The sequence below is a fragment of the Candidozyma duobushaemuli genome, assembly GCF_002926085.2.
Source record: "Candidozyma duobushaemuli strain B09383 chromosome Unknown D_B09383, whole genome shotgun sequence".
Taxonomy (NCBI): Eukaryota; Fungi; Ascomycota; class Pichiomycetes; order Serinales; family Metschnikowiaceae; genus Candidozyma; species Candidozyma duobushaemuli.
Window position 1 is genome coordinate 1,319,517 of NW_020289898.1, and position 23,417 is coordinate 1,342,933.

The window sequence follows — 23,417 nt, forward strand, 5'->3', positions numbered from 1 at the left end:
CCGTATAGTGCTGCGAATGAGTCAAGGTGGTAAGGATGGATGAGTCTGTGGAATTGTATTTTGAGTTGGAGAAATTGGAAGAAGTAAAGATGGGATTGTGGAATCTCTAAGTCAATTGGCGATTTTGATTTTATTGATGATTTTGGTGATTCAGTGTACTACACTGAGGTGTATGTGAATGTCTGCAACTATACTGTGGCCAGTGTACACGATCTGCACTAGCTTCAGGACCACTAGTCAATACCTGCCAAAACCACCGGATCGCAATCCAAAAATCTTGGCTTCTTAAAACGTTCAAGTTATCTTTGTGAAGATTTAAAGGAACAAAAAATTGATATAAAAAATCCTTCATTCTCACGTAACTTGTAACGTCCTAGAAGTGCTTGGTGTGTCTCTCTGTGGTAATTATATCGTTCAAAATTGTGAATGAAACGTCCGGGTGATCTACAATTGACAGAAAATCCTTCAATAGCTGAAATTGGCCTGAAATCTTGGGAAGCTTAATTCGCTTCAAACCTGGGTAATGTCTTTTTATGAATCAAGTTGTACTTCGTAAATATTCATCATGAGAACATTCGAAAAGCTTATTATCACGGCTGGTTGACGGGAATTGTTTGTAGCAGACAAATAAATAGAACCGATCTTAGACTCCGTGAGCTAAATACCGCAACCAAATCGAGGTAATAGTTGCCTACAATTAGGTGCATAAGGCACCCGTTTGGCACTGCAATTTGGCTTGGTCTAAAAAAGCCCCATCTTCACCTTGGTAGTATACCGAATCGGTTTAGCCTAGCCGCTGAATTTTGAAAAGTGGACTCTGGGTTTATTGGTGCTGTGGATGTACCTTGAGGGGTGGCTGCGAAAAGATATGGTGGAGGTGGTATATACGGTACGGTGAAAGTGACGAGGATGTAATAGAAAGAGTTGTTGAGTAAATTAGTTCCACTAGAAATCTCCATTATTTCGAACAGTTTCTCTCAATCTTCTCTCAAACCTCCTTCTGCTCAAATCTGTACTTTCTAAAGCACTGTAGATATCCCAGTGGCTACCCCAACACCGTTACATCTCTAATCCAAATTTAGATTTCTTACATCCATCCTGAATTATCACTTCCTACACTACCCCACCCCGCTGCTTCCAAAAACCCCAAGCACCACCTGATCTACCACAATACCCACAGTGCCATTGATGCACCCGCACAATGGCCTCCACCGCTTATCTCACCTACGATCATTCCACAGCGATACATGGCAAATTTACAAATCTCTAAAAAACTTTTAATTCCGTATGTAACCTGGCGCTTAGTAGGCGCCCTTGATGGCAGACAAAACGCCAGCGGCAGCGCCAGCGCTGTCCTTGGTGTTAGCAGGAGTATCGGTGCCGTATCCAGCAGCACTGGTTGGAGCAGTAGTGGCGGTGGCGGTGTCAGTGACTGGGTTGGTGCCGGTGGCAGTGGCGGTTCCAGCACCAGAGGTTGGGTGGATCTTCTTGCTCAAGAAACCAGAAGCGTACTTCTTGAGCAAGTTGAAGATCTTGGAGATGAACTGCTTCTGGTTGTCCGAGAGCTCGAATCTCTTGTGCAACTCGTCCTCAGAGGCGCCGTTCATCAACTCACGAACCACCATGTCGACGGTGTCCTCGTTGAAAAAGTCCATCTCTCTCTTGGAGAGCACAAGACCGCCCGAGTGCATCTCATCGACTGGAGCAGCACCAACGAGGGTGGAGGAGGTCAAGAAGGCGAGGGTAGCGACAGAAGCGAATTTCATTGGGTATCGAGGAAGAAGGATGTAGAAGATGATGAGAAAGGGAAACCTGGAGGGATTTGGCCCACCCTTATATACTTTTCTCCCAGTGCCTGGCGGCCAGGCTGAGGAGGTGTATGGCTGCAAACTGGGTGGCTGCGACCCCAGATGTCATTTACCCAACTGGGTAATTCGCAACCCTGCCAAATCCTGTCCCGGCTTTTGACAGGCGTCCACATGCATATTCTCATGAACCCCTGTTACTCCTCTAGGAAAGGCTACAATGGCTTCCAACGCCCGGGGGGCTTCCACGTTACGGGGACCTGCAAACCACCGTCCGATCTGGAATGTGTCAACTGGCACCGTTTCTAGAACGGCGGGGCCCTCCTTTCAAGGTGAGGGCTTGAAGCTTTTGAGAATTATTCTGAAATATCCTGTAAAAGTTGTAAACCCTGGGAGGCACGGCTGGGGGTAGATCGATATGGTTGTCCATGCACCCCAGGCCCGAACCTTGCTGTGGGCGTTTTGGGTGCAAATTATGGCGTAAGGGGGGAAGATTCGGTAGTGCATTCATTTCTGGCTCGAACAGCTGTAATGCGTCTCGGCTGTGTCGAATCTCACCAATATCGAGGAACCTCACAAGTCATGTGCCGTTTCTCCCTGAAAGGGCTATGAAGATCTGGGGCTGAGATGGCATTGTGGATCGGTATATTTCTTTTTGGTTCAAAACTTGTTTTGGGTGCCCGTTGGGGCATATCGCCTTTTTCCGTTGCATGTGGTGTGAGCTATGTGGATTGCAAGGGACAAGTTGCCGTATTTACGATTTAGGCTGAGGTGCTGAAAAGAAGCACTTTTGTTCGCTGCCTTTTCTGGAATCGTACCTGGGGCTCAGCGGGAATAGCCGTGGCACTTTCCGAGAGGAGCTGTTACAACCTAGTATGGTTACGGGAAGCCCTGGGTAGTAAACTATGATTTCAAATAGTGACAGTAGAAAGCTTAAAAAAAAAAGGATACAAGACAGTAAAAAAAGCTGACTATAATGTATGCTTCGCTGGCCTGGGCACCCTCTCAAACATCAACAAAGGAAAAGCGCCGCCAACTACCCGTAGACTAGAAAAGTTGCGTTTTCTGGTTTCGGGAATTTTCTTCAAAAACACCTCTTCTTCCTGAAACGGTGAAGTAGGTGAAAACCGCCGGTTCCCATTCCGTATCGAAGCATTCGAAAAAACAGAGAGCAACAACGTTAAAGCAAGCCATCAAAACAATTTCTACATTATCACTTAACAAAATGCAATTGAAACGATATAACTTTTCCTAGACTACGCCCACCTTGGCATGGTTGGCAACCTTGGTGACGAGAGCGTGGGTATCAGCAATGTGGTGCTCTCCATCCTTGGCTTGAGCATTAGCTCCAGCAGAAGCGTATCCGCCCAGACCAAAGTCACCGCCAAAGTCGCCGCCAAAGTCTGGCAAATCCCCGTTGCCTGGGTTCGAGTTGCCTGGACCAGAGTTACCTTGGTCAGAGTTGCCAGGAGCGTTACCGCCAGTTGGAGCTGGGAAAGAGCCGCCGCTGGTAGGGTTGGCGCCAGGGTAGGTCCAGTCAGAAGGAGCAGCACCGGTAGGGTTGGAGTTACCTGGAGAAGTGGCAGTTGGAGCGTTAGATACACCACCGTTGCCGCCAGAAGTGGCGATCTGTGGAAGCGAGGTTGAAGCGTTACCACTGGAAGTTGGTCCGTTTCCACTGGAAGTGGCGGTCTGTGGAAGCGAGGTTGGTCCGTTTCCACTGGAAGTTGGAGAAGAGCCACCGCTGGAAGTGTCGTTAGATGGAGGAGAGTGGCCTCCACCGCTGTTCTGGGACTGAGCAAGAGAGATCTCCTGGTTGTCGAGGTCGTAGTACACGTAGGCGTTTCTCAAGAAGGCGTCACCCAAAATGTACCTGTCCTGGTAGTCGGTGAATCCCAACATGCACTTGTTCTCCTCGAACTCCATGATGACGTCCTGGTAGGAGGCTCTGATCTTGTTCTTGCCGAAATCAAACTCGATGAACTTGTCGGTGGGCTGCTTGCAGTCCACGTAACGTTCCACAAGGCCGTTGGAAGGCGTCACCTTGTTGGGCTTGAAAATCTCGTCAAAGTGGTTCATCACCTTCTTGGGCAAAATACCACCAGTGGTGCCCGAGTCCAAAAGCACAGGTGCACCCACGTTAATGCTCTTGCCGTCAATCTTCATGTTGTCCAAGGTAATGGCCAACCCGTTGGCACTCTTGTCCACAGGGTAGGTGGTCAAGTCACCCTTGTACTTGGAGGAGTCCTTTCCACCAAACAAAATGGTACCCTCGCTCTTGTCGCCACCGCTGTTGATCCACAAGGAGTAGGAAGCCAGCTTGATGACTCCTTGTTTCTTCAAAGCCCATGGAAGGTTGTCGTATTCGGATCCTCCGCTCTTCAACGAAGCCTCCTGGTTTCTGTCGGCAATACCTAAGATACCGTATCCGTTGTCGTTGGACTGGGAAACAACACCGAATTGGAAGTCCTTGAGAAGTTTCTCGCCGTCGAAGCTGAACGAGTCGGTGTAGTAGTCACCGTTGGAAGAAGTCAGGTCCAAGTAAGAGATCTCAAACTTCTGGTCGAGTTTCTTGCCCAGCGACGAGTCGTAGTGGCCACCTTCGCCAGATCCAGACTGACCCCACACCCAGAGGTCCGACGATCCAGTGTCCAAGGAAACAGTGCACTTGGACTTACCCACATTGACATCAATGTGGTAGATCACATCCTGGTAGTTGGTGATGGTCACCTCCTTGTCTCTTTTGAAGTGACGTTTCTCAATGCCTTCGACCATTTTTGGCCAGAAGTCGCTGGCGGTGTGGTCTCTTCTGGTGATACCAAAGTTCAATGAAACAGCGGTGGCCTCGACACCAGAAGAAGACGATTTGGTGTCGGCCTTTTGGGACTCGCCCAGGCTGGGGCCCAGGTTGGGGATGTACAAGGCGTGAGTGAGCGAACAAGCGAGGGAAAGGAGAGTAAGGAACGAAAGCATGGTGTTAAGCTGGGAAGTAGGGATCTGGCGGTGTATTTATATGATTTCCGTTCCAGAGGGTCTTGTGGGGCTTTGGCTGCGAAAAATACAGAAAAAAAGAAAAACACTCTGTCAATCTGCTGCGGCTGCATGTGGGCCTTGCGTCCCCGGGTTTGTCAAATAAACCGCCTTATTCTAGACGCTCGGGTTTCGCCTTTGTCCACAATGCGGTTGTCTGGTGCAGCCAGTGTAGGGACTTTCCACACCTTGTGGTAGGTTCCTGGTACCTGGTTCCTGGGACGCGGTGAGTGGCTTTGACCTGGGATACAGGACTAGTTGGGGCAGTGCAGTTCTAGATGGCAGCCTAAACTGGAGCCAAGACGGTGTTGCCCAAAGTTTGAAAAAGGTATTCGATGACAGCTGCATCTAAACGTCACATAGCAAAGATAAACAGATTTTCCGGACTTTTCCAGCGTGGTGGTGTCAGCGTAGTATGAGCTGCGTACCTTACGTCATTCTGGTTCGCTACGCCATCGCATTCTCAACGTCCTATTGTGCATTGCATCATTTCCCGCTGCGACAGCCACTTTCGGCGCAATTGAGTCCAGATCGGTTACCGACTGCTCAAGTATGGAAGATTCAACTTTTCGATCTCGCGGCACATCATGAACCAGTCGATCTTGCGGAGAACTTCACCTTTCTCCTTCTGTGCATCTCCTTCTTCTTCCCACTTGAACAACTCGTACATGAACCGTAGATTCGGCTGGATCACAATATTCAACCTTCTCACCCGCACATACAAGTAGGCTTGAGCTAAGCTGAGCTGGAGCCGCCTCATCACTTCGGCTATCACCACCGTGGCTGATCTGGAAACCCCAACTCGGCAATGAACCAAGATCTTCGTATCTCCATGGCTTCGTTTGAACTCCTCGTCGATGGCTTTGAGCATCGATGGAAGGGCGTTGCTGAGTTCATCAATTCCATCGTCTTGCAAGTTGTTCACCTTCATCACCAGCTGCACAGAACATTGCACTTTGCTGCGATGTAGGCTCTCCTGCTTGGGTTTGATCGTAAACTGCTCGATGTTACCATTGTCAAGCTCGTCGATGATGAGGTCATTATTGTGTTGGAATTTGTGACCGTGGAGCCAGTCGAGGTTCTCCCCGACGCTGATCACACACTTGATTCCCAATCGAGACAAGAGCGCCAAACTGTTGGCATGCTTAAGCGACCCCAAATAGAGGTAAGGGAGAATTCTCGAGGGAAACGACCCCTCAACGTCTTCCACCCAGTCCTTGTCGAGGTATGACAGTGTATCGCTAAGCTCCTCCTCGTCCTCGGTGTCGGACGAGTCCGTGTCCGAGTCGTTTCGGATATAGCCTAACCGGAATTTCGATGGAATGTGTTTCACTTTCTGAGGTCTGATGGGACCTAGAAGCACCTCGTTGAGCTCCTTGCTAGTAATGACCTCTGGCTCGTTCCACTCCACCGTTTTCGAAGGATTATTTGGACTGAACTTGCGCATCAATATCTCGAGTTTACGCAAAATCACAACATCGCTGCTAAAGATGTAGAACGGCCTTCCGTACGTCAAATGCACCTTGATCATTGCGTCATTTAGCGACAAATTCTCGGCATACATGATATAGCAGAAGATGAGTAGCGACAGCTCAGTGTATCCATCCGAGCAATAAATAAGGGAAGCGAGGCTCCCAGGTGCCGTTGATGACGAATATAGATAAAGCAATTTGCAGGTGTTGACAATGCACATAAGGTTTTCCTGCTTGCAATCGCCTATGCCGATTGACCCAGAAGATGGGAAATCGAGATGATGGGTATCGTCGGTCTCCAAGGCGCTATGTGAGGAGATGGTGTACTTGAAAAGCAATTGGGAAAGCGTCTCCATCTCTGGAAACTTGGCGTCATTATGACAATGAACAAAAAGCTTCCAGTGAGCACGAGGCTTCGGTAACAAGCTTTCGAATCTTGAAGGAGTGAGCTCGTCGTATACCACGGTGGACCTTGAAGGCTCGCAATAGTTTGGAGACTCCTGAGTTTGTTTGGGAGCTTCATCGACAGCAGCTGGATACTCGTCCAGGCGCAAGACCTGAAGCATGACTTCGTGGTCCCAGGTGTTACCCAGCCAAACGTTTTGGTGCAACTTTGAAGCAGCCGACATGACGGTGGTTTCTAGTTTCTCCTTGATTTGCAAGTTTGAGTCCCAGAGTGGGTAATAATGAAGCTTCAGGTGGTTGAAGCAATGGTGGAAGAGCTGGGTACGCTTGCTGTATCCAAAAATATCCTTGGCTTTTGCGGAAGCACGAGGAGTGAAGATACGGAACCCTTCGTCTTGTTTGATGGAGTCCTGGGGTTTGAGCAAGAAGACGTTATACTTTCTGGGATTCGTTCGTTCGTCCACGATTTGGGCAAGACGAAGAAGCCTGGCAACGCTGGCAGCCCTAGACCTACCATCAGCTAGTGCCTTGGGAGAGCCGTAGACCACAAAGTCGGCACACCGAGCCAGCTTGGCGACCTGAATGTGGAAGTTACGGAGCGAGATACCTCTGTCGGGATCTAGATTGAGGAATTCCGGCATGAAGCCGGTCACGAAGCAGTCGCTGGTGATGGCAGCCACGAGAGACTCCATTTTCTCCATTGGAACTTCGTCAAAGAGCGTCATTATGAAGGAAAGTATCATTTTCTCTACCTCCCGCCGAGAAAACTCAATCTTCTTGAGAACCTCATCAAGGCCTATGGAGTTGTGAAGAATCTCGTCCTCGGGGTAGCTGTCCTTATCTGCCTCTATCGTGATCAAAAAGCGGGCATCGGCAGGTCTAGCAAAGTGGGTGTTAAATTCCACACTGGACTCGTCAGACTCACTATGAGCCATCTGCTGAAACACAAAGAACAGCCGCTGGGTAAAGTTCTCTGGGTGGAGTCCATGGAGCCACGGAAACATCTGGTTGGTTGGCGGTAGTGGTTTGTTGAAGTACCACTGGAGCACCGTAGAAAGCCTCTGCGGCGTGATTGTCCGAACATCTACCTGGTCACTGTCTGGAGCCACCGGTAGGTGTGAGTAGAAGGAGGAAGCCGGGTCAAGTGGAGAGGTTGTTTCCAGAACCGAGTAATCCTCGTCAACATTGAGTTTCTTCGTCTTGGAGCTGATTCCGTAGCACACCTCGCAGTCTGCGGACTCCTCCCCAATAGGGTTGTCTCCGGCGGTATTGAGATTGTGGAAACGGGCCCTGAACCGGTCTCTTTCGTGGACCAGGTCATTCAGGGCCAGCGACAGTCTTTTGCTCTTTACTCCCGAGAGCCGAGGAATCTCGTCCAAGTCGCCGGCTAAAACACCAGGGTCCAGCTTGAGGCTGCTCAGGAGCTTGTCATCCAAAGACGGACTGAGAAACGCTTCATTGTCGTCCTTGATGTCCTCGAGTCTGGGTAATCTGCTGAAGGAAACCACCCGAGGAACCAGATCGTGGGTACTGGCTATAGGAGGGCTTCGAGGAGCCGGCAGGACCAGCATCGAGTGTTCTGTAGCGGTCATGGCCACAGAGCTGTTGGAGTGGAAATTTGTGGTGATTGTGGAAACGCTGAGGCAAGTTGAGAAAACCACAGATGTTGGGTTCTAAGCGTCTCGAGGATTCAGAAAAAGCAAGATTTTTCAGAAAAACAGCCAGTTGAATGGCGGGCCACAGGGTGGCAGAGACTGGGGTAGGAAAAGACGGTAGCGATACTGACTTGATACGGAGTGCGAATCAGGCGAGGAGATAGCTTTTGGGGGGTGTGGGAGAAAACGCCCAGGAAGTGATTTTTTTAGCTTTTGGAGCTTTTTTTATGAATAAGACGGCTTTCCCAAAATGTTGATTTGCTAAAATTGTGAAAATCCTTTGGCGCTGCCGGAATCGTATCTCCTTCGTCTTTTGTGTAGATGACTCGGGGCCGCCCGGACGAGATAAGGCTTGTCCACAGGCGCCACGCAGGGGCCTGGCTGTTTTGAAGCCACATTGGAAGAAACTTTTTTGAGTGAGAGTTGGAATTTTCAAAATTCTGGAAATCTGGGGAATCGCTTCGAAAGCACGGAATTCTCGTATTTTTGCGCCAGCCGTGCTCTTCGCTGCACCGACGTTTCGCAGCCACTCCAAAGTCCGAGAAATTCCGTCCTCCACTACCATACTTCAACCTTTTGTTTTTTATCTTTTTTGATGCAGATTTTGACTTTCGCTAAAACAACGGAATTGCTTCATCTCGGCGTTTGCACCATTGTCGCCAGGGCGGGTGCCCAAAGAGGAAACTCGCCTAGGCTTGCTGATAGCCTCCTTGAACAATGGCAGGGTATGGTGGGGCACTCTGGGGTAACTATGTGGAAAATGTCTGAGGGGTTGTTTTGGAGATTTAGGCTGGATCACAATGGTTTTTTTTGCTTTTGAAGGGATGCCAAGTTTTGGTTGGTTTGGACGGGCGTTGTTAGTTGTATGTGTGGCTGGAGATTCACAGATGGGGTACTAAAGAATCACGAAAGGTACATTCTGAGATCAAGAAAGCTCTGAGATCAACACTTCGTAGTATTTTTGTCGTTGGCGACGACTCAAATTAGGATTGTTGGTCTAGCTATATGGTCTCCTCTCTAGTGAGCTCATAACCTACCAAGGCTGCCTGATACTTTCACCCGGTTACGAGGCTTGGACTGCAACTCCTAAAGCATATCCAATCTTAAAATTAATTTGTTACTAGGGTTATTTTCGACAGCACAGTGTGCATTGGATGCACATCAATACCATCATCATAATGTATAAACGCTTATATGAGGCTAACTTTCAATGACCTCAGATTCCTTCAGAAACTAAGAAACGTTTCAAAATGATCACTCGACTGAACTTCACTTAGGTCTTCTTTAAAGGCTAATGGAGGACCGATTTTGTACTTCGGTGTCCAACGGGTGGCTACCTTTGGAAGATTCACTGCCAGCCTTCGAACCTGCGGAGAGGCACAATTATCGCTGAAATTAGTAAATAGCTAAACAAGCATGAAAACTATTAAAAACTATATATGTGTAGATCGACTTCGGTGAAGCTCGACTTCAGCGGTGCTAGAGTATCGATGCGAATCACTCTCTTCTGAACGTACAAGTTGATATATCATTAGGCCACCATTCAGGTCAAGCTGAAGATTAAAACTCATACAAATCCATAAGTATCAGAAACTATGTTCTGTAGCCTGTCGTTTCAGTGCAGATCACAATGCCCAATCCAAACTTTCTCCATGCCCGGTGCCACATGATCAAGCCAGCCACAGAAGAGCATGATAATCTCAATGAAAATTTTCTTTTCCAAAAAAATAACAGTACCAACCTCTTATTCCATGCCTTGATGAATCCTCCTACTGGAGTTTTTGTCACATGACTCGGGTCACATGCGCATACACCTACTTTTCAAGCTTCACCATCAACACCCAAACTCAACTTCCATAATCCACCATGGCCGACGAAGCCGCAGCAATAATTACGCAGTTGGACCAAGCACGTGAGCTTGCGTTCTCCAGCGCAGACATGTTTCCCCAAGTGGTGAAGCAGATTCTCAATTTGGTCAACCACCCATCGCTAGAGATCCAGAGGTGGTGTGCTCTTTTTCTTAAAAAGGCCTTCGCTGCCGGACCTGAATTGGTTTCTGCAGGCGTAAAAATCGACCTTGCAATTGACGCTTTAATGCCTGCTAAGACATTGGCTCAGACAAAAGACCTCGAGGTGTTCACTGCAGTGATCGATTTGAGTGTTACCCTCTATAAACTCGTATTCCGCTATGTGGCCGAGAACGACGGCAGCCATGCCATTTGGGACAATCTCCGAAGCCTCAAAAATGATCTCATCTTCAAGTACGACCTGCAATTTCCATTTGAGCCATCTTTCGAGAAAGAACACGATCAGGTGAGAAACTTGGACTCCAAGTTGGAGCTTCTCAAATTCATCTTTACCGTGATCGACTACCAACTGCAGTCTGTCTCTACAAGATACTACTCCTTGGCCCGTGTCAATCCAGGCCATACGCTTATAAAACAGGGCCCCATGGAAGCCGAAGCTCTGGCTCTTTTGGATAAGGTGTTCGAACCACTCCAGGACGACATATTGGTGACTCCCGTAATCACAGCTGTGCTTAATCACTTGGCTGTTTTGGTCCGTAGAAAGCGCCGCTTCATCGACCGCATCATCCCAGTGCTTGAAGGTTTCGAGTCTAATCTGAAACTCCAGTCGAACTACGAATCTCTAGAATCATTCAAGTTATCGAAGAAATATTGTGACAGAACTTTGAGAGTGTTACTTAATTACATGAGCAAATGCCAGGTTGTTCCACCCAACTTCCAGAATTCCGTCGCCAAAAAAATCTCCTTACTTACTGCTAGAGGAGATGACATCAGAAAGAAAAACATCTTGGAACCATCTCCCGCTGACGAGAACATCAAAAAGCGCAAGTATGAAGGCTTCGAGAACCCACTGAAGAAACTCAAAACCCTTGACTACAAGAACTTATACGCCTTGACCAATGTGAACAGCGACCTTAATAACTTCGATTTATCAACACTTCCACAGAACATTTTGGTTTCTATGGCTCTCACAGCGTTGCTGAGGGCTGACGTGAAGAGACTTACGAGAGCTTTGGAAATCGTGGGTGAGAGGTATACTGACGTTGTTAAGGATGTTGTAAGTGTCAAGAGCGAAGGTGCAAAACGTGAAGGCGGAGATGACGACGATGAAGATGACGATGATGCTGCTGAGAATTTCGCTGCTGAAACGACATACACGGTCCCCCCACCTAAGGCACTTTCGTTCCAGGAGAAGAAGGAACACGTCAAGATGATTGTGGAGAGCTTCTTTGAGCTTTCGGAACGTAAGACCAAGAATGGCGAGGTGAAGGAGAAGGATGATGACAAGATCAGCAAACAGCTCACCAAGGTGGCCATCAGAACGTGGGACCAGGACTCCTGGCTCATTCTTCTCACGCGGTTGGCTACAAGAGGAATGCTGACGATCGAAGGAGACGAAAGCCTGACAGACGTTGCTCAGAATGAACAGCTCAGTGACATAATCAGGCAAGCGCTTTTTGACCATTTCCTCGGGAACATCCACGAAAGGGTGGATACCACCATTGAATGGCTCAATGAGGAGTGGTACAGCGAGAAGGTCAGCAACGAGGAGAAGGCTCGTCAGGAAATCGAGGAGAAATGGCAAAAGAAGTACGAAGAGGATCCCAATCTGGTGAGCGACGTTCAAGAAAAAGTGGACCAGGAAGTGGAAAACATCATTGTGGAGACCCCACGCTACAACAAGTGGTGCCAAAAAGTGTTGGACGCCATGATTCCTTTCCTCGAGCCCACAGACAGAAAAATATTCTTGAGAATGGTGAGTGACTTGCCGTATCTCAACAAGAGCATGCTCGGGGGCATCAAGTCCTTATGTGCTGATCCTGCTCGGTCCAAACTTGGGTTTTTGGCGCTTCAGTTCTTGGTCATGTACAGACCGCCAGTGAAGGAGGCTTGTTTTGAGGTGTTGCGTGAGCTCAAGGACAGTGATCAGGAGGATTTGAAGGAGGAGGCGCTGAAGCTTCTTACCAAGTACGGACAGGCGTAGGTCGACAATGCTGCAGGTTTGACGTGGACTAAAAAATACAAAGAGAAAAAGCAGATCGGCTGAGGGTGATCAAAGGAGGCTGGGTATCCACGGAAACTTGTCAATGCTACTACTTTTTGTGGCAGCAGATCACCTCGTCGTTAGGGCTGCATCGAGTGGTTCTCGGCTGTGTGTGCCAGACGACTACAGGATGTTTAGGCGCACTTACACGAGGAGAGGCCAATGTTGCAATTCCGCAACAAAGGAAATCCAGACGACGTTCCTCAAATTCAAGGAGTGTCAAAACATTGTCCAGAATGTCAGAGGAATGAGAATGGTGCTATATTTGTCCGTCTCAGAGTTGAAACAGAGCCACATCTGGAGCCATGCCTGGCTGGTCGAGAACATCGAGGCAGGAAGAGGGGGCAGTCGCGCCGCGAATGAAGATCTATCGGAGTAACGAGAAACGAAAAAAAGGTGAAAAGCTAGGCCGCCAGCGAAAAAACCGTTGGGTGTTTCAAATATTGCCGTTGCAACCAGCCTTTGTTTCGGGCTTCTTTGCTTGCAATGGAGCTTTTCTCGGCCCTACACGTTTCAGAAGGCACGCATTGTTTCAAAAGCGTTAGATCGCCTCCCAAAAATAGCGCGCCTTGCGACTGCGCTCTAACTGCCTGCGACTAAATCGTACTTATCTGGCGATCCTCTGCATCCTCATCTCAACCTTCTTTAACCTGTCATTCCTTCACTTTCTTTCTTTTGCTGCTATTCCTTCTTTTAAAAACAGCATTGACCGAATCACCGGCAGGGTATGCCGTTTAACACTCAGAAACAGCTCAAGGACGTCGATGCCTCTACCTTTGATATCGTCAAGGTGGAGGCCTTCCACAACACCAGATTCGGCACCATCTTCACGTACATCTGGCAGTGGTTCCAGCTTCTCCTTATGATCGCTATTTTGGCTGTTGATACGTATACATGTGTGAATATCTTGGTGTTCAACCGTTGGTCCACTGGCGAGTACCAGGTGTACGAGTACAATGTGGCCAAGTGGATTTTCACGGGGTGTATTTTGTTTCGTTACGGCTTGATGCTTTACCATTTGGCCTGGGGCATTCATATCTACAGAACACGCAACATTGCCCTTGCCTACTTGAACAACGTCGCTAAGCTCATGTACCGTCTCAGACATTTTGACTACCACTGCTTGTTTCATGAGATCGAGCAGGAGGGCTTCTTCGATTGGGCTTGTTTTCTTGTCTACGAGGAGATTGATAATGCCATGGAGGTGCTTGTCGCTGATATGCCCAGACAGGTTATCAATATCTTGACCTTGCGTTACTACGCCACGGGCGGCGACAAGAACAACGACATTTTGGAAAACATCAAGAACATCGCCAACACTAACGTTCGGCTCTCGGTCATCCTCTCGCTCCAGTTGGCATCGGTGGCTCTTTTTGCATTTTTCTTCTTCAAGTTCTTGCTTGGCATGCTTCTCTACATTCCCATCAGAGTCAAGGTCTCTCACCGCGGCTTCAAGCTGTTGAAGCTGTACTGCTACGATGTGGTGAACGACAAGGTTCGTATTCTCGTGACAAGGAACCACAAGTCGAGGAAGCAGATCCTCGAGGAAGGTATTCTCGACTTGGAGAACATCAAAGCCAACCCTTTGCTCGGCTCCGAGTCGCTGTTGGACTTGAGCGATGTGAAGGTGGCTCAGCCATTTTCTCGTCATCAAACGGGAGAGTCGTTGGCCAGTCTACGGAAGCCTCACGTTGCGCATACCACAACTACATTGGCGTCCGCTCGGGAAAGTCCCTACAGAGACGTTCAGCGAAACCCGTTTGCGGACCAGTTCCAGCAGGCGTCGACAAGAACCTACACGGCCGACGTCAGCAACCCGTTTGCCGACACCAACGTTGCCATGCCGCTTCAGGCGATGCATCCCGTGAGAACGGGTTCAGCATCGTCACTCACCGAAGCGCCAGGTGTTGCTCGTCAAACCTCCGCCTCGTCGCTTCAGGACCTGCCGCTTCTTCCCAAGAGCGACAGCTTCCAAGACTCCATAGCCTCGCACCTGTCGAGCATCTCATCGTCTTCCAATGAAGACGCTCCACAAGACACCCCGTACCCTGTGCGTGGCGTGTCCATGTATGGTTCCGATACGTATCAACTTTAGCATAATAGATTCATTCCTATGTACATTTCCCAAACTTTTTTCAACCTCTACTTCTGCTCGTACTCCTTCTTCAACTTGGCCAACTCCTCGTCCGAGATAGGAGGGATGGGAATGTCGGCAAAGTCGTCCTGGTTAAGCACCTTCCAAGTGTAAGCATAGACACCGAAAGGAATGGCGCCAACAACACAAAGAGCAGCCATGTTCTTCCAGAAGTATGGTTTTCTCACTCTGTAAAGAGCAGGGGTCATCTGGTGGGTGACCGGGTCTCTGTAGCGTGACTGGCCCTTTCTGACGGTTAGTAAGGATTTAAATGTGGTTCTTTATGGTTTTTGTTTGACATACGGGGCACCGATAACTGGCATCGTGGAGGAGTGTGGTAATTATCAGATCACTTTCGCGAAGGCAGAGTTGATAGTGTAGATGGGGTGGGTGGGGAGAAGTGGGGGATGAAAGTGGCAAAATTGGAATAGAAGTGGATTTAGGAGAAGTTTTAAAAAGGTGTCTTGATTAGAAGTATGCTTTCTTTTTTTGTTCAAAGTCAAAGGTCCATTGGTTGGTATTCTAATGCCGAGTTATAGTGCGGCACTAGACCATCTGTCTCACGTTCATGAAGCGATAGATGGAGCCATTATCGGCGTTATTGTAAAGATTAACCTGTGCCTTTTCATCGTGACATTGAAAGCTTGGTAAGACTCGAAGTTGGTTTTTTTGTTGATTCTTGATTTTCAACCAGTCACCTAATTTTCCAGATGGCTGCGAAAGTTCATAAGTATTCAAAAAGGCACATAAGGTGGAAAAATGAAAGAAATGTTTTTATATATGAACTTCAAAAAAGCTTAGGAAGCTAAAAGGAGACGGATTCTTCGCCCCGTAGAAGCTACGTATAATGCATTACCTTTACTACCCGCTACTTAAATCAAATACCCATGGGAATCAGTCAATATCCTATACAAACTCCAACTTCTACTTCTACCCTAATAGCCTCTACAGCTTCTTCCATGCACGTTTTATTATGTAATGCTAATAGTGGTCCAAGCGCCAGAGAGTGACCTTTCCGGTGTCGTTGGCGATGGCCAACATCTGGCTGTTTGGAGTGAATTGCACGCAAGTCACTCTACCCAAGGGTGTGGCTGCCGTAGGCCAGTTGGCGAAAACCGTGCCCAGCGGCATGTGAATGAGCTTGAGGGCGTCCTTCTTTTGCTTTGAAGCCACACACAAGATCTGGCCATCTGGGGAGAATTTGGCTTCGAAAACCTGGGTGACCAAATTGCCGACGCTGCGGAAGGGCTTTGGATTCTGGCCATTGGTGAAGGTCGTACGGTCGAAAAGATTGACGACACCGCTTTTCGTGCCGATGGCAAGCCAGCGGTCTGTGGGGCCACCAAGGGCGATTTTTGTAACTGCAACCGCAGAAGAGTCGCTCCAACGACGAACAATCTCGATGTCGGGAGCCAGGAGATTAAACTCCCATACATCGCCGGCGAAGTTCGCCACTATGAGGTGCTTCTCGTCTTTTGTGAATTCAAAGTCGGCAACATAGCCGTCCACCTTGTATGCCCTGTGGAGCTGGGTAGTTCTGCTGTTTATAAGGTTGACGTAGCCGTTGGAACCAAGCAACGCCACGAAGGTGCCTTTAGGACTGATTTTGAAGTACTCGAAGGAACGCTGGCTTTCTTCCTGACCGTACATTCTCAGCACCTTGTCAACTGCTTCAGTGGTGGTATCCCATCTGCTCATGTAACGTCTTCTGCCGGAGGAGTAGACAAGACTGGAGTTGGGGTCAGGCGAAAACTGACAGCTTCTTATGGGCACATCTTTGAAGAAAACGGTGGACACAAGCTTGTTGGTTCTTCCGTCTATGTTGAAGATTCGTAACGTCTTGTCCATACCGCCTGTGAGAAGAAGGGGATGCAGCGGGTGGAAGCTCATGGCAAGGATAGGACCCTGGCCACGACGAGCAATGTTGGCGTCCTTGAGTCTGGAAATCAGAATCTTGGTAGGCAGAAGAAGCGCAGTTTTCAGCTTGACGTACTTCAGGTTCAGACTTAGGAGCTGCGTCAATCCCTTGATGTTCTTGCCGAGATCAACCCCGCTGTCCTCGTCGCTGTCTATGTTCTCGGCGTCGCTGCCGTCTTCTATTTGTGTGGTTTCATCAGCCCAAGAAGGTCTGGGAAAGATCTTTTCAAACTGGGCTCTGAGTCTGGCAACATACGCGGGCGCCAGAAGAGCGGTTTCTTCGTGCAGCTGCCTGAGCTTCTTCAGACGGTCGCTGATCACCAGAACGGTGTGTTTTTCGTCATCTGAATCGTGCCATACTGCCTCATCTTCATCCACGTCCATGCCATCTTCATCCTTGGTTTCGACTTCATGGAAATTGCTGGCGTCTCCGCCATCGTCAAGGAAAAACATGTCTTCCTCTTCTTCATTTTCACTCTCTCCTTCGCTGAAGCTCTCCATGGCTTCCTGTTCATCGTCTGAGGATCCGTAGAGATTCTCGATTTTTCGGAGGTTGGCCTCGAATCCGGCATTGTCACCGAAAACAAGCTTCTCTAGCTCCAACTCCTCCTCGTCTTTGGGCCTGGCTCCGTCGAGAGTGTCTGGCATGGGCTTTTATTATATAGTTTTGGATCTATTATGGAGCGATGGATGCGATGCTTTTTCAGTGATGAGATCGCACCCGTGCACCACGCCCTTTGTCTATATGCTATATACACTGATTGCCTGAACCTGTTTGAGCTTGAACCACCGTTTACTTCTTGAGTTCGGCCAAAAACGACACGTAGTACTTCTTGAACAGTTTGGCGTCCATATCAACCAATTTCTGTCCGAAGTCGTTTGTGAGGTCCTGAGCCAATCCCACGTTAACCAAGTAGTTCACAAGAAAGTTGACAAACTCTCCCGAGTCAGCCTGTTCTGGTAGGTTTTGAGAAGCAAGGAGAGGTCCTGAGCCAAGTTGCGGAACAGCGCCTCGGACAAGTCAAAAGTGGCGTTTGAAAAGGGCAATTCAAAACACAATTTGACCGTACTCTCCATGAGGTACTCGTCAATTCCCTCTATTGGGGCCAATGTAGAGCTGAGCTTGTCCTTGGCGTCAGTGATTTTTCCGTTGTTGCATCCAAGCACGGCGATGACGTTACCAAACTGAACGATTGCCAGCTTGGTAGTAGTGATGTCGTTCAAATCCTGCGAGTATTCAATAATTGAAGACAAAACCTGGGGAAAATGGGCTTGTTCGTCTCCGTCAACATCAAGGAGAATTGGTTGTTGATCACAACGATGCTGATGAAATTAAGAAACGACTTTTTCAACTGGTACTTGTCCCTGGTGACATGAGGGTTGTTTTCTTCGTCAGCAGAGAGAAGCTCAAAGATCTTGCGAATCATAGGCGTGATCAAATCATTCAAGAGTTGGAACATATCATCGTTGTTCTTGAACTGGTGCACGATCTGGCCAACGAAACTCAAAAAGTCACCAAGCTCAGTGATCTTCAACTTTGGCGAGGCCAAGATCAACAGAATCAACTTACTCAAATGAGAACTACTCTGTACGTCCAAAATTGGCATCAAACGAGCAAACGCAAACCTGGCAGCATCTCTGACGTTCTCTGACTTGTTGAGGTTCTCGAGTGTGATCAACACAACCTGAGCAGCATCACCAACCTTGCTGACCACCTTAGGATCATGCTTGGCAGCAGCAGATTTGCCTGGAGCCTGTGTGTCTAAACCACGAGTCACAGTTGCAAGCGCCATCAACAGATGGTTGGCTTGCAAGGGAACGAGAGGGTTGACATCTTTATCGTCACGAGAGATACAAGTTTCCAAGCTGCTGAAAAGTGGGTTGAAAAGAATTTCGATAGATCTGGCCGTGGAGTCTGGAGAATCAGCCATGGAAATGAGGATACCAAGTGCTTCAAACAAGTACAACTGACTGTTGAAGTTGCCGTTCTCCACAACATCGTCGTCCTCATCCCTGGTTGGAAGCTCAGCTTTAATAATGAGCAAAGGCTGGAACTTGATCAATAGGCTTTCCAAGAAGTAGTCATTCAACTTAGGTTTGGTGATGTTGACAAAACGGAAGAAGAGGTACCAAGTTCTCAAACGGACGCTTTCAACAGAGTTGAACAAGCCAAATTCGGAAAAGAGCTCTAGAATTTTGATCACGAGCTCATCAATGCTGGTGTTTGTAGTGTTATTGAAACTTTTAGTGGAGAAATGACGAATGATTAATTCGAAGAATGCAAGTTGATTTTTAGGGTGGTTAATCGACGTGAAGTTGTTAATGATTTTGATCAAGAAGCTCTGCACTTCTTGGAATGGCTTGGATGTAGTGATTTCAGACTTGGGGAAGTTGACCAAGTTGTTCTTCAAGGAGTCACCGAAGTTGCTTAACTCGTAGAGACCCAATTCGACAGATGCCCAATCATCCAGAGAAGCGTTGAAAATCGAGCTTTCAAAGAACATAGGCATGACTTCGAGGTACATCTGAGGACTCAAAATAGCGATGGTGTCCTGGAAGGTTTTCAACTTGGAACGGACCTCGCTGAACTGCTCATCATCATCAAATGGCTCGGCATCCTCGTCAAACTTCATCTTTATGATGATCTTCTTGAGTAAGGTTGAGAGCAATTCGACCAGGTTGAGCACCTCATACTTTTTGGCTAGAAGCATGTAAGCCTGGATAAAGGGAAACACTTGCTGGGAAACATCGTCGTACTCGTGGCCCAAGAATTCAAGAATGGTAGGCCACAACTTGAGGAGGTGAACGTTGATCTCGTTGAGCAATGATCCGTCATTCTCCAAGACAATAGCAAGCTCAATGCCGATCTGATTAGCCAACTTTGCGAGGTTCTCAATGAAGTCCAAGTCGTCATCCTTGAGAGATCCAATAACAGACGTCAAGTCGAGCAAATTGATCAATTCAAGCTTGCTGGCAGGCTTCATCTTCTTGGAGATGATCTCTATCAAAGTGACACAGCTCTGGTTGCGTAGTTGCGGCAGGGACTTCAAGAACTCATAAATAATGCCGATGAATCCGTTCTGGATGAACATGCTGATTTCCATCCAGTTGACGTAGGAACCCACAACCTTGAGGCCATTATCTAGAAGGGCGGAGTCCTTGACGGTGGTCAAGATAGTCTTCCACGACTCGACCAACTGGGGCATGTCTCTTTCACGAATCAAGTCCTTGAGAACGTTGGATCTGTTGTGAGCCTCCTTTGTTCGGGAAATCAACTTATCGCCAATGTGGAAATGGATGGAAATGAGGATCCTTAAATAGTAGTCTATGCTGAGGGGGTGGGAGGACTGGATGAGCATCAAAAGCAGCTTGAGGAACTCAGTGTTGATCTGGGAGTATACTAGGCAGAATAGACTGCCAAACAAGTCACTAAGCTTATTCTTAAGGTGCACCTGATCATGGTGGTCTGCGGCTACTAACAGATCCAAGTACTTGAATAAAGCCAGGTTGAGCTGGTACAACTGCTGCTCACCGAGCTTTTCCGTGTTTTCCTCGATGACTTGTAGAATGAAGAACTTGAGCCCGTCGTTTAGGTGGATACCCTTTTGAGGATCAGACAACAAGAGATCGAAGCATGTCTGGTAGCCCTGTTCTGTGGATTTGATCTCATTGATGAAGTCGAAAGCTTGGCTCTTTAGACTCGGGTCTGCCGTGCCGCTAAGCGCAATGTCCACTGCCTGCTGTATTTGCTGATCCATTAACGCTGTGATTTACAGGAGTGTATGATTGATGAGATGGTGGCGTTGCGTCGACTGGGGGATTTCCGTATATGACTAATTTCCAATTTTGAAAATCTGCAGGAGGAGGTAGAAGTGGCAACAATTATCAGTGTGCAGCAGACGGACTATGCTTGATTAATATGATTTGAAGTAGTAGGGAAAAAATTTAGCGAGGTTGGCTTTTTCAGATGTGGTCACGTGACCAACTTTTCAGCAGCCAGTTTTGACCTCGTCGGCGTGTCTCAGAGGTAAGAGCTGTGTGAAATTGGAAAATGTAAAATCAAAAAACAAAATTCCATGATTTTTTTGTAAGGGTTGTGGTGGATCAGGGTTGCCCGGTTGTGTCACGTGCCGCATGGCACGTGAGAAATCTAGCGTTGCCTGTCAAACGAGTAAACAAAAAGGTGGGGCGCACAAGATAACCTACGTTACTCACAAGACTTGTTTATATGCAGGTCATATATGGCCCCGGTTCAGAGGGGCAGACCAGAAGGGGTCTAAGCTTTTGAAAAAGAATTAGAAAATTGATGTTTTGTTAGGAGGTTTAAGTTTACTAGCAGGGTGTGTTTTGGTCGATGGAAGTTGGGGGATATGACCAGCCATAATACAGAGGTCGGTCAAGCATCAGAGGAAGATGCCAAAATAATATCAAAAAGGAAGACTTTGAAATCAGCAAGTCGATTTAAAGATAAGGTAGTTTTCGAAAAAGGTAAGGCCATCTTAATAGCTCACTTTTTTATCCTGGAAGCTCGTGGACTGCTTTCACGGATGAACAGAGGTTGCCCTATATGGATATAGTGAACCAACTTTCGTCGACAGAGTAGTCTCTGATTTTTTGTTTCGAGAAACTTGTTCGAAGATGGAGCATCAGTCGGATGTGGTAGTCGAAAAGGAATAGAACAACTAAATATAGTGGATAATTTTGAATCTCAAAATGTCCCACTTCGCCGGCGGTCTTCACGATATATGGAGCTTCAAAGCAGCATTTTCGATCCTTATATATGGCCCAGGCCTGGTGCTTGACGAGGTATATTAACTCGATGTCGGAAAACAACACCTTATATGTTGGTTGACAGTTTCAACCGAATTCATGCAATGCTGGTGAACATTGAATATCTAAGGACGGTGTTCGAGTTCACAGAGCCATGTGATAGTCACTTTTGGTACCAGCTGATACTTGTCTTTTTTCGGTATTGTGACATTGAAATAAAACTATAGTAGGGGAATCTGGCCCGCCTCTCTGCATGGATACAAATCAAGCCACGTTTTGTCTCAAAATGATCTTCCGGCTCATTTGCTCTGTCCTTCAATTTTTATAAACATTCGCCTTTGGCGTGGACTTTGTGTTTCTTTTATCATCGAAACACACTTACGTAATGCATTTTCAAGCAAAAGCTTTCTCACATAATAGTCAATCATGCGCCATGCCAACTGGTTAAAATATGGATGGCATTGTTCAACCTCAAGCAATGTCCGCACGTAGGTCCGCTTTTAAAATGGGTATTCTTTGTATTCGATGTTTCGTTGCACTTTGGGGGCACAATGTAAATTAGACCTGGTAAGTTCGAAGAAGTGTGAGTCACCTTTTAGCTTTACAGAATTGGAGGTTGAAAAAAAGCACGTCAGAGAGTATGCCAAACTACAAAATGTCCGCCGTAGCCCAGCATTCTCGCCGCAAATTTTCGTTCCTTTCCTCTACCTTCTGACTCTGCCATTTCCAACAAGTGAAAGAAGGATCATATACCTGACAACCAGCCATGGCGTAAAAGATCTGCTAAATGCTGCAAAGGGAAAATAAATGCTTTTGTGAACCAAGTTTTCGAGGTTGGCTTTTTTCGAAGAGGTCTGGCTGAAAATATCAGCAACCGCCTCGACAACAATTAAAATGAAATCGAAGAAAGCCAACTCCAAGAAATAAAAGATTAATCGAATCAGAGGTCGAGCTGAAGAAAATGACGCTCCAGGTCTTGAACCGTTTGCTAGCGAGTTTTGGGCTCTTTGCTGAAGTGACGTCAGTTCAGAGTACGGGGTTATCAGAGAACAAGAGGATTTTCCACTTGATAAAATATCATCCAGCTCCAAAATTAAAGAGCTTTTGTGGGGCAAATCTTGATCAGGTGTTTTGGAGTCCTCGACTTGTCTTTTGAGCCGAAAATACCCAGCGTCTGGTTTTATCCTACAGAACCTAATGAACTTGATGGCTTTTTTTTTGTTTCCTGAGGATTTCTGAATCAAATTTGGTCGACTCACCTACGCTGCTCGTAAACCCTTTTTACACCCCCTGAGCACTTTTTCTTGGATCAAATTAGATTCTCTGCTTCAGCCTAATCAGCTCAACAAACCCCCGAAAACCCATCTCTCGATCATCCTCTAATCAGCCATTTCATCAAAATCCTCAGCCAGACCAAATCCACGTTTCACCCACCAAAAATTTCAGGCGACTTTAAGCGATGCGGAATGTGGGAAGACCCAGTAGATGAAACATCGATGCATTTTGATACAGAGGAGCAAGCGACCGAAAAAAAGAAAAAGTTAACCAAATGTAAAAAATGTAAAACATCGATCGACCGGCCTGAAATCCCCGTATCTTGTAATTTCTGCGCTCCAATCCCTCCCAAAAATAAACTCTGCTTCCAACCCGAACAATGAACAAACGCACCGCTCCAAATCTCCTTCACCGCCTTCGCCGAAGTCCCCGAAAATCCCCCACAGAAGCTTTGCCCCGAGGTTCATGAGATACTTTTGCTCCGCACAAGCAAGTGAAGTAAAACAAAAGCTTCCGTAAATGCAGCAAGTTCGGATCGAAAGAGGCAAAGCCCACTGGGTTGCAAAAAGTTTTCCTCATGTTAGTAACCTCATGGTGGGCTGTGCCTGGTTGACACAAATGGGAAACGTACAACGGCTGAATAGAAGAGCCGCCGAGCTGCAGACGGGGAGACTTCCGACAAGCACTGCGAAGTCAAGCAATTAAGTGACTTGATGGGCCGGTGCTGGGGCTCTAAAGTGACTAGGCCGAGACACAGGGAGGGGAAGAAAGTACCCTTTAATTGGTCTACAAGGTGACGTCATGATGATAGCTTCATTTTGTAGAACTTGTAGCTTTTTTTCTCATCTTGTCTAATGCATCGTCTAGTTAATGTAGGGTGGCC

General features: G+C 47.5%; 7 protein-coding genes across 7 annotated transcripts; 2 read left to right on the forward strand and 5 right to left on the reverse strand. All coding sequences in view use genetic code 12, as the record gives it.

The window, feature by feature from the left end:
* Positions 1 to 1,301: 1,301 nt before the first annotated feature.
* Positions 1,302 to 1,766, reverse strand: CXQ87_004161 (uncharacterized protein; the record flags this gene model as incomplete). The annotated part of the gene is made up of 1 exon (XM_025482611.1): positions 1,302 to 1,766. The coding sequence occupies one exon, from the start codon at positions 1,764 to 1,766 to the stop codon at positions 1,302 to 1,304; it is 465 nt and encodes a 154-aa protein (XP_025337229.1).
* Positions 1,767 to 3,056: 1,290 nt separating this feature from the next.
* Positions 3,057 to 4,778, reverse strand: CXQ87_004162 (pepsin-like aspartic protease; the record flags this gene model as incomplete). Its single annotated transcript, XM_025482612.1, has 1 exon — positions 3,057 to 4,778. The coding sequence occupies one exon, from the start codon at positions 4,776 to 4,778 to the stop codon at positions 3,057 to 3,059; it is 1,722 nt and encodes a 573-aa protein (XP_025337230.1).
* A 592-nt stretch (positions 4,779 to 5,370) lies between these two features.
* CXQ87_004163 (tyrosine/serine/threonine protein phosphatase) lies at positions 5,371 to 8,304 on the reverse strand (the record flags this gene model as incomplete). Its single annotated transcript, XM_025482613.1, has 1 exon — positions 5,371 to 8,304. The coding sequence occupies one exon, from the start codon at positions 8,302 to 8,304 to the stop codon at positions 5,371 to 5,373; it is 2,934 nt and encodes a 977-aa protein (XP_025337231.1).
* Positions 8,305 to 10,233: 1,929 nt separating this feature from the next.
* CXQ87_004164 (RNA-processing protein) lies at positions 10,234 to 12,378 on the forward strand (the record flags this gene model as incomplete). Its single annotated transcript, XM_025482614.1, has 1 exon — positions 10,234 to 12,378. The coding sequence occupies one exon, from the start codon at positions 10,234 to 10,236 to the stop codon at positions 12,376 to 12,378; it is 2,145 nt and encodes a 714-aa protein (XP_025337232.1).
* A 787-nt stretch (positions 12,379 to 13,165) lies between these two features.
* On the forward strand, positions 13,166 to 14,533 carry KCH1 (Kch1p; the record flags this gene model as incomplete). The annotated part of the gene is made up of 1 exon (XM_025482615.1): positions 13,166 to 14,533. The coding sequence occupies one exon, from the start codon at positions 13,166 to 13,168 to the stop codon at positions 14,531 to 14,533; it is 1,368 nt and encodes a 455-aa protein (XP_025337233.1).
* Positions 14,534 to 15,553: 1,020 nt separating this feature from the next.
* UTP18 (Utp18p) lies at positions 15,554 to 17,137 on the reverse strand (the record flags this gene model as incomplete). The annotated part of the gene is made up of 1 exon (XM_025482616.1): positions 15,554 to 17,137. The coding sequence occupies one exon, from the start codon at positions 17,135 to 17,137 to the stop codon at positions 15,554 to 15,556; it is 1,584 nt and encodes a 527-aa protein (XP_025337234.1).
* A 145-nt stretch (positions 17,138 to 17,282) lies between these two features.
* CXQ87_004167 (Ran GTPase-binding protein) lies at positions 17,283 to 20,247 on the reverse strand (the record flags this gene model as incomplete). The annotated part of the gene is made up of 3 exons (XM_025482617.1): positions 17,283 to 17,500; positions 17,560 to 17,746; positions 17,806 to 20,247. The coding sequence occupies 3 exons, from the start codon at positions 20,245 to 20,247 to the stop codon at positions 17,283 to 17,285; spliced, it is 2,847 nt and encodes a 948-aa protein (XP_025337235.1).
* Between the last annotated feature and the right edge of the window lie 3,170 nt (positions 20,248 to 23,417).